Raw genomic sequence first — 18473 nt, 5'->3', positions numbered from 1 at the left:
CCACCAAGAAGAGTAAAGGTGATGGGAGGGCCGCTTGCCTCGGCAGCTTTTTATTTTAGCTGAAGGATTTAGCTAGTAGTGTCCCCTCAAATATAGTGGTAGGAATCAAGACCTCTGAAGTGGTCAGAACATTCAGGAGGTTGAAACCCCACTTCACTGTGATTCTTGTCTTGCTTTTATTTGTAATGACAGTGATAGACAAGACTACCAGCACAGGCCTCCTCCTCTCCCACTCCATCCTCTCTTTCTGTTCTTCCCCTTTTGAAGTCTTTCTGAAGACCGCCTGCTTTTATTTTTTTCCCTCAGCTAAGGCAGCAAAGGGCCAGGCTTCCAAAGTGAACATCAACTCCTCGCTGTGGAGGACATCATCAGTCTGGAGGGAGTGAAGGAGGATATGTCCGCCGTCCTCACCACCCTGAAGGACGACTTCAGCGCAGCTGAGCATCAGAAGCTCTCCAGGTGCGTAGGGGCCGTGGACTGTAATAGGGTATTTCCAGGAGGATAGTCTCTCATGACCGACTGTTGATTATCTGGCCAGTGCACTCGGTTCTAGGTGCTGAGATTATGAAGAGGGAACCGTTCAGTTCTGTCAGTAGAGGGAACCGTTTCAGTTCTGTCTAGTAGAGGGAACCGTTCAGTTCTGTCAGTAGAGGGAACCGTTCAGTTCTGTCAGTAGAAGGGAACCGTTCAGTTCTGTCAGTAGAGGGAACCGTTCAGTTCGTCAGTAGAGGGAACCGTTCAGTTCTGTCAGTAGAGGGAACCTTTCAGTTCTGTCAGTAGAGGGAACCTTTCAGTTCTGTCAGTACCACTGTCTGATCTTTCAATGCGGGATGCAAAGCTCTGAAGGCCTGACATTTAAGTGTTGTCCTTCTTTGTAAGCTTTAAAAGACCAAAGTCAACTGTTGGTTTCACTATCGATTGTTGGTCAAAAGATGAGGAAAAAGTGCATCCATCTGTTTACTTTCTCCCTGACAAATGGCCTGAGGGGGGGAAGAGTGATCCCTGCTCTTTACCTTGACCCCTGTTAACCCTGTTTCCTGAACTACATCCAGTTCAAAGCCTCCCCCTCTCCCCTCGGTGCAGACAAACCCTGAGAGGGGGGCTGAAGGGAGGGCCCCAGGGGGAGGAAGCTGTAATACCAGGATTTATACACAGATTAAATAGCTCCCCTCCCCTCTCCCTCTTTGCTCTTCTGTCCAGATGCACAGTAATCTGTGGAAGCAGCAGGATTTAGAGCTGACAGGGAATCTGACTGGAGAGATTTTGGAATGGGGGGAATCATGACATCATTTTGTTCTTGTGTGTGTGTTTGATAGTCTCATCTGGGTCTCATTATGTGGTGTGTTTTGTTGTAAGGAAAGTTAGCTGAAGGAAGGGCTGTTGTATTGGACGGGTTAATACGGTGAACCGGGCATCTGGGAACTCGCAGACAGTGTGGAGGTATTACAGCCTGTTCCTCTGCTAGAAGACTAACCTCTCGTGTCCATGGGAACACTGGACTAACGTCAGGCTATCCAGTCCTCCCTGAACAGCTCGGTGTATATTGCCTCAGATGAATACACTGAAACGAGAGCATTTTCAGGTCAGGATGCCAGTCACCCTCAACCAACACAGACATATTTACAACCCCAGTCTGTCTCCCAGAGATGGGTCAGAGCATTAGCTTCCATAGTTCAAAACAACTAGTTAATGTCATCCTCACGATCGTAAGGTGCCCCAGGCTAGAGCTCATGATCCCAGGGCACCCACCCACTAAACGTCACACAGGATCCACCTGGAGGTCTGATGGGACTTTATCATGAGGAACCCAGGGTCGGGTCGAGAACTAGAGAGAGGAAAAGGGAGGTAGCTCTTACCTGAATATGTCCTGTAAGAATACATTTTTGTATTGCAAAACGTTTTTCTACAGTGTGCCCTACTGAACAAAACCCATGGTAAATGTGTGTTTTTTTTGGAGAAGGCCTGTATTGTTGACTAATAGTCTACCTTCTGCCATGTTGGGTCAGCTGCCTGTGCCCTGACCAGGAAGAGTCCATTTGGCTAATGGCTTTCCAGTCGATCCTCATCCCTCCTCATGCCGTTTAGGAAATGCCTGTGTGCCCTCTGGAAGCGCTAGCAGATGTGCAGGCAGCCAGGTAGTCTCTCTGGTCTACCAGCCGGCTCTAGCAGTTAGCCTGGGGACGAGGTTAGGGCTCGAGTAACGCAGGCTAAAAAAGCTAGATTACTCTATGGTCCACCCCACCCTCCACACTTCTCCACTAGCGAGGGATAGAGTTGGTGATGTAAGCCAGAGGACGGCGAGGGAGGAAACGGCAGCGTCTGAGGTAAGCCAGATGAGAAGAGGAGACCCATGTTGAAGCTCTGGTTCAGCAGTCTGCACTGTTAGGGGGTGACCGAGAGAGGAGATGAGGGTTGGGGGGGACCTCCTGCACCCCAGCCAAAACCAAACCTGCATCCCAACCATAACCTTCAGCTCACTCTCTGCCAACAGTCTGAGGCTTCATAGTGATCACATAACGGTTTAGTTGTCTTGGTCATGTCTTGTTTTATGCTGGGACTCAAGAATTACGTTTATTGTTTTTATATTCTGTTCATAAAGCGTCTCAGACTAGGAGTAACATGACATGGACAGTGGGGACCTGATCCTAGATCAGCACTCCTACTCTGACATGCTGTATAAATACGGGCCCTGGTCCTTTTGGGTTTTCAGGAGCTCTGGATCACATTGTGGTGTCCATGGCAGACGGCAAGTTCCCACTGAACCAGCTGGGTCAGATCTCCATGAAGTCCCCTCAGCTCATCGTGGTCAACATGACCGGTTTCCCAGAGGTGAGCTCACATATGCACAGTACAGACACAGACACACACACACACACACACACACACACACACACACACACACACACACACACACACACACACACACACACACTGTATGAACCACACTCTGGGCTGATGGCAACACATTGTGAAATTGGCACGTCATTTTAGAAACTTGGATTGAAATCTCCTACTCTTGTCTCATCCAGTGCATGGAAGGTTGAGCAGTGTCAAGTGTCGACACACAACTTCCATCGAGCTCTCTCGTTCTCTCTCTCGTTCTCTCTTACTCCTTTCTCCTCTGAAACTTGAGTCGGTTAGTGATCGATGGTTCAGGGAAGCTCTTTGTTCTGGGATAAGATTGAAACAAATGCCAAGACTCTGTGGTCAGCTGTCATCAGCAGGAAGTGACCGCGCTTTGCCCTCTGGGAAGGCGGAGAGCCAAATGCTCCAATAGATTCTCTTTCTCTCAGACACACTGAAAGTGAACAACTCTTTCCCTCTTCATTCTTTTCTCCCTGTGTTTCTCCTTCCCCCTGGTCTTTTCTCCCTAAAGCGTCCTATGTTGTTGAGGGTTGCCCCTGTCTAATTCTGGGATCAGTTTTAAAGGGAGATTGATGCTCTTTGGCCTTGGCTCAGATCCATTTAGTACTGCAGAGTACTGTTTCTTCAACATGAGCAGCTGAACCTGGAACGTAGTACTCTTGTCACCGTAGGTGTACTAATACATTATTCATGAGAGATCACAGCTTTTAGATTTGCAGATTTGTTTTTGTGAAACTCATACGGATTAGCATATTGTCATTATCAGAGACCCCCCCCCCCCGGACACACAAACTATTGCAGCATAAATACTGGAGGCTGACGGGAGGGGTCGGGAGACACTGGCCCCGTCCGACGATACCTCCGGACAGGGCCTAACAGGCAGGATATAACCCCACCCACTTTGCCAAAGCACAGCCCCAACACCACTAGAGGGATATCTTCAACCACCAACTTACCATCCTGAGACGAGGCAGAAGACCTCCCCCTTGGCATGAACCCAGGGTGTGTACGGCAGGACCAAATTGGAAAGATAGGTAGGAGCAAGCCCATGTAATGCTTTGTAGGTTAGCAGTAAAACCTTGAAATCAGCCCTTGCCTTAACAGGAACCCAGTGTAGAGTGGCTAGCACCGGAGTAATATGATCACATTTTTTGGTTCTAGGCAAGATTCTAGCAGCCATGTTTAGCACTAACTGAAGTTTATTTTGTGCTTTATCCGGGTAGCCGGAAAGTAGAGCATTGCAGTAGTCTAACCTAGAAGTGACAAAAGAACTCCCATTACCTAATAGTCTTAACAGCCCAGCTAAGGCAACACAGGGGGGACTGCACAGCACCCAGAGCAAATAGGATTATAATTATTCACATCAATTACCCATGATCCTAACGAGAGGCCATTGTTTTCCAGCCATTCAGTACTGTGTTACTGCAAACCCCCAGTGGCTGTTGTGAAGTGGCGATGGCAGCATGAATTAAACCACTTGGATCTGAAGGAAGAAAGGGATGTAAAAGGTCTGTGTGGGATCCTCAACATCATTAACCAGCTGTTTTCTTTAGCTCTGTTCGTTCCTCTCGGTTGGGCTGTGGCTTTGAACTGGCTGTGTTTATTCACAAACCTCTGTGTAATTCCACAATTTAACATATTAACCAGAACATGCCTGGTGTTTACAGAGCTGGCCAGAACAGAGCACAGCATTCCCCCACTTTTCCCTAATGGCTAGAGCTGTAGGAAGTAATGATGAATTCAGTACTGAGAACAATCAAACATAGGTATGGGATGGCTCTCTGGAGTTACTAGAGAATAGGAGAGAACCAGAGAATGGGAGAAGCTGTTTATTTAATAATTCATTTTTAACCCCCTTTTTCTCCCCAATTTCGTGATTACGATCTTGTCCCATCGCTGCAACTCCCCAACGGGCTCGGGAGAGGCCTCTGAAACATGACCCGCCTAGCCGCGCTTCCCAACACCCGACCACTTTACCTGGAAGCCAGCTGCACCAATGTGTCGGAGGAAACACCGTTCAACTGGCGACCAAAGTCAGCCTGCAAGCACCCGGCCCGCCACAAGGAGTCAAGTAAAGACACCCCCAGCCAAACCCTCCCCTAACCCGGACGATGCTGGGCCAATTGTGCTCCGCCATATGGGAATACCGGTCATGGATGGAATACCGGTCATGGATGGAATACCGGTCATGGATGGAATACCGGTCATGGATGGAATACCGGTCATGGGATGGCATACCATACCGGCATGGGAGGAATACGCATACACGGTTCATGGGATGGAATACCATACGTCATGGGATGAATACCATATCGGGTCATGGGGATGGAATATACCGGTCATGGATGGAATATACCGGTCATGGGATGGAATACGGTCATGGGATGGAATACGGTCATGGGATGGATACCGGTCATGGGATGGAACCCCATGAATCGAATGGGATGGAACCGTCTGGGACGGTCATGGGATGGAACCGCGGACGGTCAGGGATGGAACCCCGTCATGGGATGGACCCGGGTCATGGGATGGAACCGTCTGGTGGACCGGTCATGGATGGAACCCGTCATGGGTATGGAACCCCGGTCATGGGATGGAACCCGGTCATGGGATGGAATACGGTCATGGGATGGAACGGTCATGGATGGCACCGGTCATGGATGGAATACCGGTCATTGGGATGGAACCCCGCATGGGATGGACCCGGTCATGGGATGGAACCCCGGTCATGGGATGGAACCGGTCATGGATGGAGACCCCGGTCTGGGATGGAACCCGGTCATTGGGATGGAACCCAGGCTGTTTGTGTTCCGCAACACTGAGATGCAGAGCCTTAGCCCGCTGTGCCACTCGGAGGCTGTTTTTATTTATATATTTAACTTGCAAGGCAAGAGACTTTTATGAATTAATACAAACAAATAATCCTTGAATCTCGCTGCCAATTTCTTTCCCCCCTCAGTGGTTAAGACCATAAGAAAGGTTAAAGCCCTGCTCTCCTCCCACATTACACACTCACACTTTTGGACTGAAGCAGTTGTCATGTTGCAGCAGCAGAGATTTGTGAATGTGTGATATATACAGTAACTCTGGTACCAGTGGGATTTGGTCCATTTCATTTATGTACTATTTTGGCGTTCCTGTGTGAGAGTTCTCGCTCCTTGTCATAATTCTGGTGATGTTGCTCTTAGTGCTGAGTTTCAAACTGGTTCTCAGTGTTGAACCTGAACTCGGTGTGCTCAGCGTTAGTGTGTTCCCACACGGCCTGTACTGCCAGTCTAACAGGCTCCATGTACTGGAGGTTCACAGGCCCAGTCTCGGACTCTCAGGCACCTCCTTTCTGTCTTCCCTGTTTCTGACGTCTCTCCTCGGGCACCTCTCCTTTCTGTCTTCCCTGTTTGTGACGCTCTCCTCGGGGCACCATCTCCACCACCACAGACAAATCACATAGACAATTAAAATGAAAAGGCTGTAATCTGGATATTGGAGTTTCAAACACAGTTAGTTCTAACATGCTCTCCTAGATAATGACTCTGTTGTCTACCAGACCGTTAGTTTAACATGCATCTCTAGATAATGATGTTGTCTACCAGACGTTAGTTTACATGCATCTCCTAGATAATGACTCTGTTGTCTACAGACTGTTAGTTCTAACATGCATCTCCTAGATAATGACTCTGTTGTCTACCAGACGTTAGTTCTAACATGCATCTCCTAGATATGACTCTGTTGTCTACCAGACGTTAGTTCTAACATGCATCTCCTAGATAATGACTCTGTTGTCTACCAGACCGTTAGTTCTAACATGCATCTCCTAGATAATGACTTGTTGTCTACCAGACCGTTGTTCTAACATCATCTCCTAGATAATGACTCTGTTGTCTACCAGACCGTTAGTTCTAACATGCATCTCCTAGATAATGACTCTGTTGTCTACCAGACCGTTAGTTCTAACATGCATCTCCTAGATAATGACTCTGTTGTCTACCAGACCGTTAGTTCTAACATGCATCTCCTAGATAATGACTCTGTTGTCTACCAGACCGTTAGTTCTAACATGCATCTCCTAGATAATGACTCTGTTGTCTACCAGACCGTTAGTTCTAACATGCATCTCCTAGATAATGACTCTGTTGTCTACCAGACCGTTAGTTCTTAACATGCATCTCCTAGATAATGATCTGTTTGTCTACCAGACCGTTAGTTCTAACATGCATCTCCTAGATAATGACTCTGTTGTCTACCAGACCGTTAGTTCTAACATGCATCTCCTAGATAGTGACTCTGTTGTCTACCAGACCGTTAGTTCTAACATGCATCTCCTAGATAATGACTTGTTGTCTACCAGACCGTTAGTTCTAACATGCATCTCCTAGATAATGACTCTGTTGTCTACCAGACCGTTAGTTCTAACCTGCATCTCCTAGATAATGACTCTGTTGTCTACCAGACCGTTAGTTCTAACATGCATCTCCTAGATAATGACTCTGTTGTCTACCAGACTGTTAGTTCTAAATGCATCTCCTAGATAATGACTCTGTTGTCTACCAGACCGTTAGTTCTAACATGCATCTCCTAGATAATGACTCTGTTGTCTACCAGACCGTTGTGCTGTATAAAATATATTCTATAGTGGAAAGAAACTTTACTCAGAATCTCCTTTTCCAATGCATAGTGAGTACCAGGCCAGACCCCGTTCTGACAGCACCCCGCAGCACTTCCACACTGCATGTGCTCCCCCCCAACACACACACACACACACACACCCTAGCCCCCCAACCCCCTCTACCAGAGATTCTACACAGTTCACCCAGCTCACCATGGATCAAAGCCAGCATGACCCAAGGACCGCCTGTGTCTGCAGTGAGAGTACTACTGCCCCAGTCCCAGCTGGCAGTCATTCGGTACAGGTCTAATGTGTGTTTGTGTCCTCAGGCCGTGGCTGCTGCCACCCACGCCCTAAGAGAGAGCAGCATGAAACTCAACCCTGAGGTGGACGGAACCATAATCAAGGTGGCCATTCCCAAGTGAGTCAACCAGGCTGGGCCCGAACACTGTCTCTACTCTCGCTCTCTCTTTTTCCTCTCAATTTCATCACTCTCTCTGTTTTACCCTTTCTCTCCATGTCTTTCTCTTTACAGTAATGAATTCTCTTGTCAGTCCCTTCCCTGACCATCCGTCACATTGTAAAGAAATGCATGGATCTGTCTKTGGTTTCCAGGAGTTTCTGAGACATTTATCTGACTGTAACAGTTCTACAACACCAACCTTGGTCAGAAGTCTTCAGTTCTCTGACCAATTCTGCTCCCTGCCAAATCAAATAGCTTGATGTGCAGCCGTCACTCACGTAACCACAAAAACATGTGGTTACGTCACAAATGGCACACTACTCCCTATGTAGTGCGCTGCTTTTGACCCTGTASTGAATACATTTGGGATGCAGGCTGTGTGATTAATAAGTACGCCCAGCAGCAGGTGCTTGTCTGGCAGCGCAGGATAGGGGGACGGACAGACGGACGCCCTCTTCCTCTGCAATCAGTCTCAGCACGCAACAATATTTGCATTTCCAAAGAGAGCGAGCATCTTGATTGGCCCAGAATCAGTAATTACACATTATTGTTTGCAGTAAATAGACACCACTCTTGGATTGTTTGCAAATAGTCCCAGGCAAAAATACCAATTACAGAAAATAAAGTGTTAGCTGTTACACCAGCAAAACAAAGTTGTTGACTGTTCTGTGACCATGAGAAGTTTTTTTTTTTTTGTGGCACAGAGAGCCAGGCATTTAGCCAGGTATTGTTTTAAGGAATGAATGCTTTGGGCATTAATATGAATTGTGCCTACTTTCTCCCATATTCTCTCTATTAAACAGTGTGTTTGTGTGTGTTCATGCTTTGTGTGTGCGACTTTGTGTTATCGCTCGTAACACTGTGTCCATGCAGGGTGACGCGGGAACACAGGGAGAACCTGGCTAAGCTAGCTAAGCAGTTCGGTAACAAGGCCAAGGAGTCTCTGAGGAGGGTGAGATCCAACGCTATCACTCAGGTGAAGAAGGCCAAGGACACCGTCTCCGAGGACACCATCCGATTGGTGGAGAAACAGGTACTGAGATACCTCAACCTGTCCTATCGGAGGACTGAAATACAATGGTTATAATAGTCAGAAGGCTACAAACGTTCAGATGAATCCTTACTGTTTTTTGTTGAACCCCGTATTGTTTTACAGTTTCTATAATCGTAATAGTTGTCTAATAAGAATTTCTGTTCTCCACTCTCTCAGGTTGGGCAGATGGCRGACAGCTTTGCAGCAGATGTAGACAAGCAGTTGACTACCAAGACAAAAGAGCTGCTGGGGTGATGACGACTAACAGCACCACACCTTTATTTTTGATATTGTCACGTTTGCAACGGTTCCTCCTGCATATATGATTGGACACGATACTGCACACGATACTGCACACGGTGCTGCACACGGTACTGGACACTAGTTGATGGAGGTCTAGTACTGTGCTGTAGATTTGTTTGGCGCTCGTTGGGGGCTTGTTTGTGTGTTCCAGAAGTTGGCATCGCACAACAGCGGCTGCTGGGTTCCTCACTCACTCTCGTCTTCAAACAAACACAGAGGGGAGAAATTGACTTTTAATGGCTTCTGGGAGCCTCCTCCTAATCAAACTGATGCTACAGAGAGCTGTGTTTATGTAGAAAGCACCACACTCGACATAAACTGAGTGGCTTTTCTGGTCTGAGACACCGAGACAATCTCCCAGAGGACAGGAAGAAGAGATATGTATGTGGTGCCAGCATTTGTTTCAGATTCACCCTTAAAGGGATAGTAAACGATTTTACACATTACATTTTTGTTTTCTTACACTTGGAAGCAGCCTCTCGACATTGAGTGACTGCAACCCTTTAATGCCACTCCAAACTCACTGATTAGTTCTGTCAGTTTGTCCAGGATTAATCCTACAGCTATCAATGCAAACACAATAAAGTGGCTACTACCATTATTTATGGGGGCCATTAACTGAAACACTGCTTTGTACGTCATCTCTGTTCTGTTTCTTCTTCTTTACCTTTGATGTGAGTTAGATGTTAGATTAGTGAGTGATAATGGTCTACTTTCTTCCTCTGTACTAAATTATAATGCATCACACCATTCATCTATTAGGCAGGGTCTTAATATGGTGGTTTACTTGGCCCTACCGTGAGACGCTACACACACACACACACACACACACACACAGATGGTCATCGGATAAACAACAGTTTAGAGGAGGAGTGCACAGATGAGGGACCTGGCAGTGTTTCTGGGTCCATATGTCAGTAATTTGGGGGCATTGTGTACCTTGGCCCAGAACATGATCGATGGAGGAGTGAAAGACTCAAGTCCCTGGCCCGAACGCAGCTCTGGAAATTGCTTTCAGCTGAATACTTTCATTTCATTTGACATTTATCAACTGAATTACTGGTCCTCCGCTCGCAGCCTCCCTCTGTTTTAATACTGCTGCCATGGAATAGCGGGATGGTGAGGAGAGAGGAAATAGATTTTCTTGTACATTTTTACTAGCGGCACAAGTCTAAATTGGCTCAGTAAACTTTTGAATTGACAGTGTTAGTGCACTCCCTTTGGACACCAACATCTGGCTGGGAGGTTAAAGTAAGGAGACGTACTGTAACTACCTGGCTGTAGTCCCTGTAGTGATTTGATGTTACATATTATTTCAGTTGAAGCAAGGAACTGTAAGTCTATCTCGCAGGGGCCTTGTCTTCGTACTTTACATGCAGATTTTGTATGTTTGAATTATACATTTTTGGAGTCTTGTGAGAATGGTGTAACATTGATATACCGGTTAGGTTTGGTGAGAGTACTTCACTAAAGCCTGGCAGAGGGGTTGTGCAGGCGATCAAACCTCCCTGCCAGTGCCGCTCTGATTACACACCCAACACCCAGCCCATGTTCCTGAACGGTGGTAATGAGGGCGAGAGAGAGAGGGCAGTGAAGCACTTCAGCGGCCATAGAAATGTGTCCCATATGCCTATCGCGTCCTCACCATGTGAAGTGTACCAGCCACCCGACGATCTCATCAAGAATCCAATCAGTGATGTAGAATACACCTCTGGTGTGATGGGAAGACTTTCAGCCCAGCAGTTTGTGTCATAGGGGAAGATTCACTGCATATGTAAATCAGACTGTACATTACCATGGATTTGATGTTCAGAARGATTTGAGGTGTTAGGAGGGAGGGGGGCTAAATTGGAGAGGGAACAGAGGGAGACCCTTGTTTCATGAGATAGGCAGAGACTGAAAAGAATAGGCTCTGTACAGTTTCTGATCTGTAATTCATATTTGGTGATGGTGTTTGAAATATAAACGCAACATGTAAAGTGTTGATCCCCTGTTTCATGAGCTGAATTTAAAGATCACCAGAAATGTTCCATACTCACAAAAAGCTTATTTCTCTCATATTGTTTACAAATTTGTTTACATCCCTGTTAGTGAGCATTTCTCCTTGGCCAAGATAATCCACCCACCTGACAAGTGTGGCATATCAACAAGTTGATTAAACTGCATGATCATTACAAATGTGCACCTTGTGCTGGGGGCAAAAGGCCATTAAAATGTGCAGTTTTGTCACATAACACAATCCCACAGCTGACTGCAGGAATGTCCACCAGAGTTGCTGCCAGGGAATTGAATGTTCAATTCTCTACCATAAGCCGCCTCTAACTTTGTTTTAGAGAATTTGGCRGTACGTCCAGCCGGCCTCACTACCGCAGACCACGCGTAACCAGCCCAGGACCTCCACATCCGACTTCTTCACCTGCGGGATCGTCTGAGACCAGTCACCCGGACAGCTGATGAAACTGAGTATTTCTGTCTGTAATAAAGCCCTTTTGTGTGGAAAAACTCATTCTGGTTGGGTGGGCCTGGGATGACATAGGCCCACCAATGGCTGCTCTCCTGTCCACTCATGTGAAATCCAAAAATTTAGGCCATTGGCCTAATTCATTTATTTCAATATACTGATTTCCTTATATGAACTGTAACTCTGTAAAATCATTGAAGTTGTTGCATGTTGTGTTTTTATATTTTTGTTCAGTACAATTAAGTCAGTTCTCAGATAAGAACCTTGTAGGTCTACTGTGATAGGCTACAATCTTGATGGCCTGCTATGCATACGGTTCAGGGCTAATGGTATGTCATGTGAGGACTACCTGAAGACTGGAATGTGTGACTTTGGGGTCATAGGGTCAAATGAGTATGTAGGATGACTGATATACATTAATGCAGAGGGTTTTGAGCCTATATGATGCTCTACTGGGTCTAATCTAGACCTTATAAGCCTTTCCACCCACTCAGAAATAGTTATTATAGTATGGAAATTGTTATTGCGTATATGAAACACCATTAGCAGGAGGTGGGGCATCTTAATCATCAGGTAACTAATACTGGGGAAGAAAACTGCTTCATTTATTTTCTCTATATTGATCTGGCCTGTGATGACTGTGTTGACCTGGCCTTGTGGCCTGTGATGACTGTGTTGACCTGGCCTTGTGGCCTGTGATGACTGTGTTGACCTGACCTTGTGGACTGTGATGACTGTGTTGACCTGGCCTTGTGGACTGTGATGACTGTGTTGACCTGGCCTTGTGGACTGTGAGACTGTGTTGACTGGCCTTGTGGACTGTGATGACTGTGTGACCTGGCCTTGTGGCCTGTGATGACTGTGTTGACCTGCCTTGTGGACTGTGATGACTGTGTTGACCTGGCCTTGGGACTGTGATGACTGTGTTGACCTGGCCTTGTGGACTGTGATGACTGTGTTGACCTGGCCTTGTGGACTGTGATGACTGTGTTGACCTGGCCTTGTGGTCTTTGAGCCATTTCAGTGTCACAGGAGGAACGTGCGCTCGTTTGGGGGGGTCCCTGGGCGGGTCTATGCACGTCTCGCCATGGGCTCGGCTGCCCGTGCACCCGTCGCAGTAAGGAAAGATCGATCCCCTTCTAACAGAGCGTTGCTTTAATCTGAAGTGTTTAAACTGTCATTCCAAATCGTCTGGATGTCGTGATTACCGGCACGAGGAATTATATATTTAGCTTTATGTCCACTGTGATTTCCCCCCCCCCATTTTTTTATCTTAAGTGATTGGTACCCTCAATGGTTCCTATCTCTGAGGAGTTGACCTCATCCCCTGGGAACACTGTAATCAAGGGTCTCAGCGCGGCGGAGAGGAGAGAGAGAGAACTAGATGGTGATGGGTGAGAGGGTGTGATGGGGCTGGGGTATCATAAATGACAATGTTCTGTGTTCCTATTCTAATATGACCCCTACTACAGCACAGACATTAATACATTCATAAGTAAATGGCTTAGGCTATATTTGAAAATGTATGGAGGTGTTCAGTTCAGTCCCCCACTCTCACAACAACCCTTTTGTTACAGTATGTATGGTATGAAGTTTATAATGTTACAGCCCACCCATAGTAAGGCTTCACCAGTTTGAGAAAGCAAAACATGTTGACAGTTGAAGTTGCTGCAAGACCTATTATTACATTGACCATCTTCTTGTCTTTTTTGACCTTGTGAATGACCTCTCACTTGTGGCCTTGTCTCTATGTACATAATGACACGTGCGAGGCCTGTCGTGGCCGTTAGTGCTCTTAAAGCGTCAACATGTCAGTTGATTCAACAGCCTATTTTATGATTGAGAATGTACTTGCCGTTCTTCCGGACTGTGATGAAATGTTGAAGGCCAACTTGCGAACAGGTGATACCTGTTAATTACAACACTAACTTGTGCTACAACAGTTTATTGGACACATTGTTAGTGTCAATGTGAATGTTAACTCTAGTGGTCCCAGCTCTAACAGACACCCCAGCATCTTTACTMCAAGACTGTTTTAACCTCCAAGAAGATCAAGTGAATCAGTACTTCCTCCTAACCCATCCCAAAAGTCCTTTAAAAGATGCCTCAGCACACAGTCCACCACTTGACTCCAATCCTTAGGTCGCTCAAACTCTAACCGATCCTGAGATATCCTCKGAGATATCCTGAACTAGACTAATACATGGTAATTCCCTTATAAAAAAGAAGTGATCATTTGCTTTCCAAATGCCACAGATAAAACAGGAAGTTGGTTAATCTGAAACCTGATCCGGCAGGAAGGAAGGACTCAGGAACCAGCGTTGAGATCTTTCACCAATCATATTCATCACAGCCGGTCGGCCCGGGCAGGCCCAGACTCATTAGGTCGCAGCACTGCACTTAACTAAACATCTTTCCCATAAAATAAATGCTTCCAGGTTACTCTGCCTTGCCCAGGTTGCCTCTTCACCCTGCCTCGCCTCAACAGCCCATCTGATCTCAATTACCTCAGTGAGTTGGTTGGTGGTGCTATAGTGGTGGTGGAGTGATCAGACCTGGGTTCAAATAGTGTTTAAAATCTGTCAAATACTTTGAGCGATCGCTTTAACCTGCCTGGGGTGACAGTCAGGTGCAACAGGGTTTGTGGGTTGGACTATTGACTTTTCTTCTGGTTCCATTGCAACAGGCAAGCTCAATCAAGCACAGATAAAGTATTTTAAATCATTTGGAATAGTATTTGAACCCAGGTTTGACTGGTGGTGGCGTAGTGATACCGGACCCCTAGTCTGACTCAAGGCCATGGCAACTGGTGAGACGCCGAGCCGTACCCCGACACAGATCTACCTGCTCTCTGTCCCTCTCATTTAGAATACAAGGGTTGTGTCCCAAATGGCAGCCTATTCCCTATATAGTGCAAATGACATCCTATTCCCTATCTACAGTGCAAAGGGCTCTGGTCAAAAGTCCCAAATGGCAGCCTATTCACTATATAGTGCAAAGGGCTCTGGTCAAAAGTCCCAAATGACATCTATTCCCTATATAGTGCAAAGGGCTCTGGTCAAAAGTCCCAAATGGCAGCCTATTCACTATATAGTGCAAAGGGCTCTGGTCAAAAGTCCCAAATGGCAGCCTATTCACTATATAGTGCAACGGGCTCTGGTCAAAAGTCCCAAATGACATCCTATTTCCTAATATAGTGCAAAGGGCTCTGGTCAAAAGTCCCAAATGGCAGCCTATTCACTATAAGGCAAAGGGCTCTGGTCAAAAGTCCCAAATGGCAGCCTATTCACTATATAGTGCCAAAGGGCTCTGGTCAAAAGTCCCAAATGACATTCTATTCCATAGTAGTAGTGCAAAGGGCTCTGGTCAAAAGTAGTGCAACATATAAGGACATCGCCAATAGGGCAAGAGGAGGGGAAAGCGTTATTGAATAATTGGTTCCTGATGCTTTCCGCCCCTTTCCTTTGGAATATTAATGACCAAATAGTTTTCCTAGTGCACTACTTTTGACCACAGGGAATAGGGAATATGGTGCCTGCTCGCTGCTATTTGAGACACAGCCATAATCTTTTTGGTTGATGTTGTTGGAGGAAGTGGGGCCTAGGATATAGGAAGAAGTCCTATTTGATGGGTTTAACTGTCATTTTGTGGGAGGAGATCAGACAGTTGGTGTGGAGTTCCAGTTCCAGAGGATATAGAATATTTTTATTCTTAGGACTGGAGGATCTCAGAAGCTTTGAGGCCCATCCCAAATGGCACCTAATGGGCCCTAGTTAAATGTAGAACACTATGAAGGGAATATGGTGCCATTTGGGACACAGRCCATCTGAAGATCTAGGCTCAGGCTGCTATAGAAGTATTTGTGGCACAGGCTAGCGGATTAATGTTCTGGAGCATGTCATTTCTTCATAGGTCACATGCGAAAAGTCAAACAGCAAACAGGAAAGACCAGAAAGCAGAAATCTGCAGAACATATGTTCTGTTCCGATTGGTGTCTAACAGAGATGTTTTCTGTTGGCTTATTTCAGATCAGATTAAAAGATACGTTGCAGGTAGAGTATGAGACTGGGATTCCTGTTACACTGTCTCGCTCTCTCTAACTCCCTCTCACTCTCTCACCTGTGCAGGTTGAATTTACCTAGGYATCCACTTGCCATGGACCTGCCAGTGTCAAACTGGATGTAGGCTAGGCTACAGACTACATGCTTCAGATCGTGAATTGATTTTATATCCATTGTGAGCACACTTCTTTTTTTCTATCTCTTCTTCGTTTTCATTCACCCACTTACCTGTAGTTTATTAAGGCATGGTTGGTTTCCATAGTAACCATGAGTCCACATCCTCTCAGCATCATTGTGAATGTGTTTACAAGGAGATGAGAGGGCACAACCTTGTGACAGCACATAAACTAACTATCTGGTTGCCACAAACACTCAGAGGGGGATACAATATGTTTCCCATGTATCTTGCTCCAAAAACACCATTCTGTTTTGTAATCATTGCTGCTGAGTCCAGTAAGATATATATATATCTGCTGCTATAACTCCTGTGGTTACGCTATTGTTATTTAAGTTAAGGAATTAGTGTTATCTGCTTGTCTGTGACTGAATAGGCCCAGTGGACTATAGTCTTTATGCTACTTGGGGAGCTCAGGTCCGTGCTCCTTCAGTTGTATTGAGAGGTTTCTCTCTCTTTAATGGAACACTCAGTGTTCTAGAATCATCAGTGATGAAAGTCTTTGTTCTGTTCTGACTCACAGACAACCCCTCATTATCTCCAGACCCAATCTCTCTGAGTGTGCTGCTACAGTCAAGATTAGAATATAGACAAATGGTGCCGTTAAAAAAAGCAAGCGACAAAAAACGCAGAGCATTTCATGAGAGGAAAATACCATCTTGAGTGAATAAATTCTACTAAACGCGTGTTGGAGCTAGAAGACGTACAAGTGGTGAAAACTTCTGAGAAGGATTTTGAGAAGACAACTCATTCTCAATATCCTCTTCTATGGTTACAGCTCTCCTTCTGCCAGAGATGGTCTGTCTATAATGTAATAGGACTCATGTCATCCGTTGGATTCTCAAATGACCAATCTGAAGTCAAGATAGAGTTTGTCATGAGGGTCAGGGAGGACTAGAAACAATTGTGTTATTCTTCATTTAGCCTAGTAAAATGCATTAGTTGAATTCCACCCCCAATTTTTTTTTGTAGAGGTGTTGACTAACTGAGTGTAAACTATACAAAGAAAGAAAGTCACACATTCTAATTATGCTCCCAAAGGTTTAATGGGCATGACAACCAACGTTTCAGCACACAGTACCTTCTTCAGGGCTTCTTGGTAAACGCTTGAACCAGGTTATGTAGCGAAACTGTGCAAGTAGTGCAGCCAATGAACACAGTGAGGGGCGTGTCATAGTAATTAAGGTAATGAGGGATGAAAAAGTGGAACTGTTAAAAACTCTTATTTTACTGCGTGTGTCACGATGTTGAATACACGAGGCAGTTATTTACATAATCATATGTCAACATAATTAGATTTAATATAATACATCACGTTAATATAATCTTATGTCAACATGATTAGATTTAATATAATACATCACGTTAATATCATTTTATGATTAGATTTAATAGAATACATCATGTTAATATCAATCATTATTGTTACATTTAATTAACTTTAATCTTTTTCATAATTTAAATTATATTTTTTTCATTTTTTATTTAAGTAGGTAAGTCAGTTAAGAACAAATTMATATTTACAATGACGGCCTACCCAGGCCAAACCCGGATGACGCTGGGCCAACAGTGCGCTGCCCTATGGGACTCCCAATCACAGCCGGATGTGATACAGCCTGGATTTAATATCTTCTTGTGGTTCAAACATAATGCATAATGAACATCATCAACATGGGAAACATGATATGCAGTATCAGCTAATAAGCTGTGGGCAAAACATGTTCATTGGGTTGAAATGTTCATAGAAAGGGGCCTGAGATCAAAGTCAATATTCAAACCACTAGGGGTCAGTGTTTTTAGGTGGGAGATCCAGTTGGCTTCCCTCTGTAGCAGTGATGTCTCAATGTTACCTCTTCTCCTTGGTAGTGTTACATGCTCCATACCTGTGTATATGAGGGAGGAAATAGCATGGTTGGCTTCAACAAAGTAGGCTGCTACTGGGTAGTCAGTGTTCTTACACCTGACTGAGCTGTGGTGTTCAGCAATTCGTTGTTTTGTCTTTTCGTTTGCCCAACGTAACCTTCACCGCTTCATTTAGCCAACAGAGGGAGACAGAGACTGATAGTCTCATATAGAAGTAACTACTAATCTGTAGCCTACCTTTGCTGCACTAATATTCCATGTGACATGGGTGACAGGTTTTCTATAGTGTGTTTCTATATTTAATCTGGGTTGAACAGATAAGGAGATAGTATTTACACTGAGTATATCAAACATTAGCAACACCTTCCTGATATTGAGTTGCACGCACCTTAGGTAAAAAAAAAAGTGTCTCCTTTTACCTTCACTGATTGAAGTGGATTTAACAAGTGACATCAATAAGGGATCATAGCTTTCACCTGGATTCACCTGGTCAGTCTATGTCATGTTGTTAAAGTGTTGGATACACAGTGTACACATGAATATGAACTAAATGGTGTGAGGCCGTACTGACAGCAGAGAATAATGTGCTTTCTGTTTGCACTAAGATAATGGCATCATTTAAACGCTCACCTGTTTCTAGGCAGCC

At 45.3% G+C, this 18473-nt stretch overlaps 1 protein-coding gene across 1 annotated transcript in view; it reads left to right on the top strand.

The window, feature by feature from the left end:
- The window catches only part of LOC111981012 (ribosome-recycling factor, mitochondrial), a 27539-nt gene extending 17648 nt beyond the window's left edge, over positions 1-9891 (top strand). Inside the window, exons 4-7 of the mRNA XM_024012123.1 lie at positions 2711-2829; positions 7798-7889; positions 8805-8964; positions 9142-9891. Of these exons, the coding sequence (XP_023867891.1) occupies positions 2711-2829; positions 7798-7889; positions 8805-8964; positions 9142-9219 (449 nt within the window). The 3' untranslated portion in view covers positions 9220-9891. The remainder of the gene's footprint in view (positions 1-2710; positions 2830-7797; positions 7890-8804; positions 8965-9141) is intronic.
- Positions 9892-18473: the final 8582 nt, after the last annotated feature.

This window comes from Salvelinus sp. IW2-2015, linkage group LG20, assembly GCF_002910315.2.
Source record: "Salvelinus sp. IW2-2015 linkage group LG20, ASM291031v2, whole genome shotgun sequence".
In the NCBI taxonomy this organism is placed as follows: domain Eukaryota; kingdom Metazoa; phylum Chordata; class Actinopteri; order Salmoniformes; family Salmonidae; genus Salvelinus; species Salvelinus sp. IW2-2015.
This window is presented reverse-complemented; position numbering and strand designations above follow the sequence as displayed.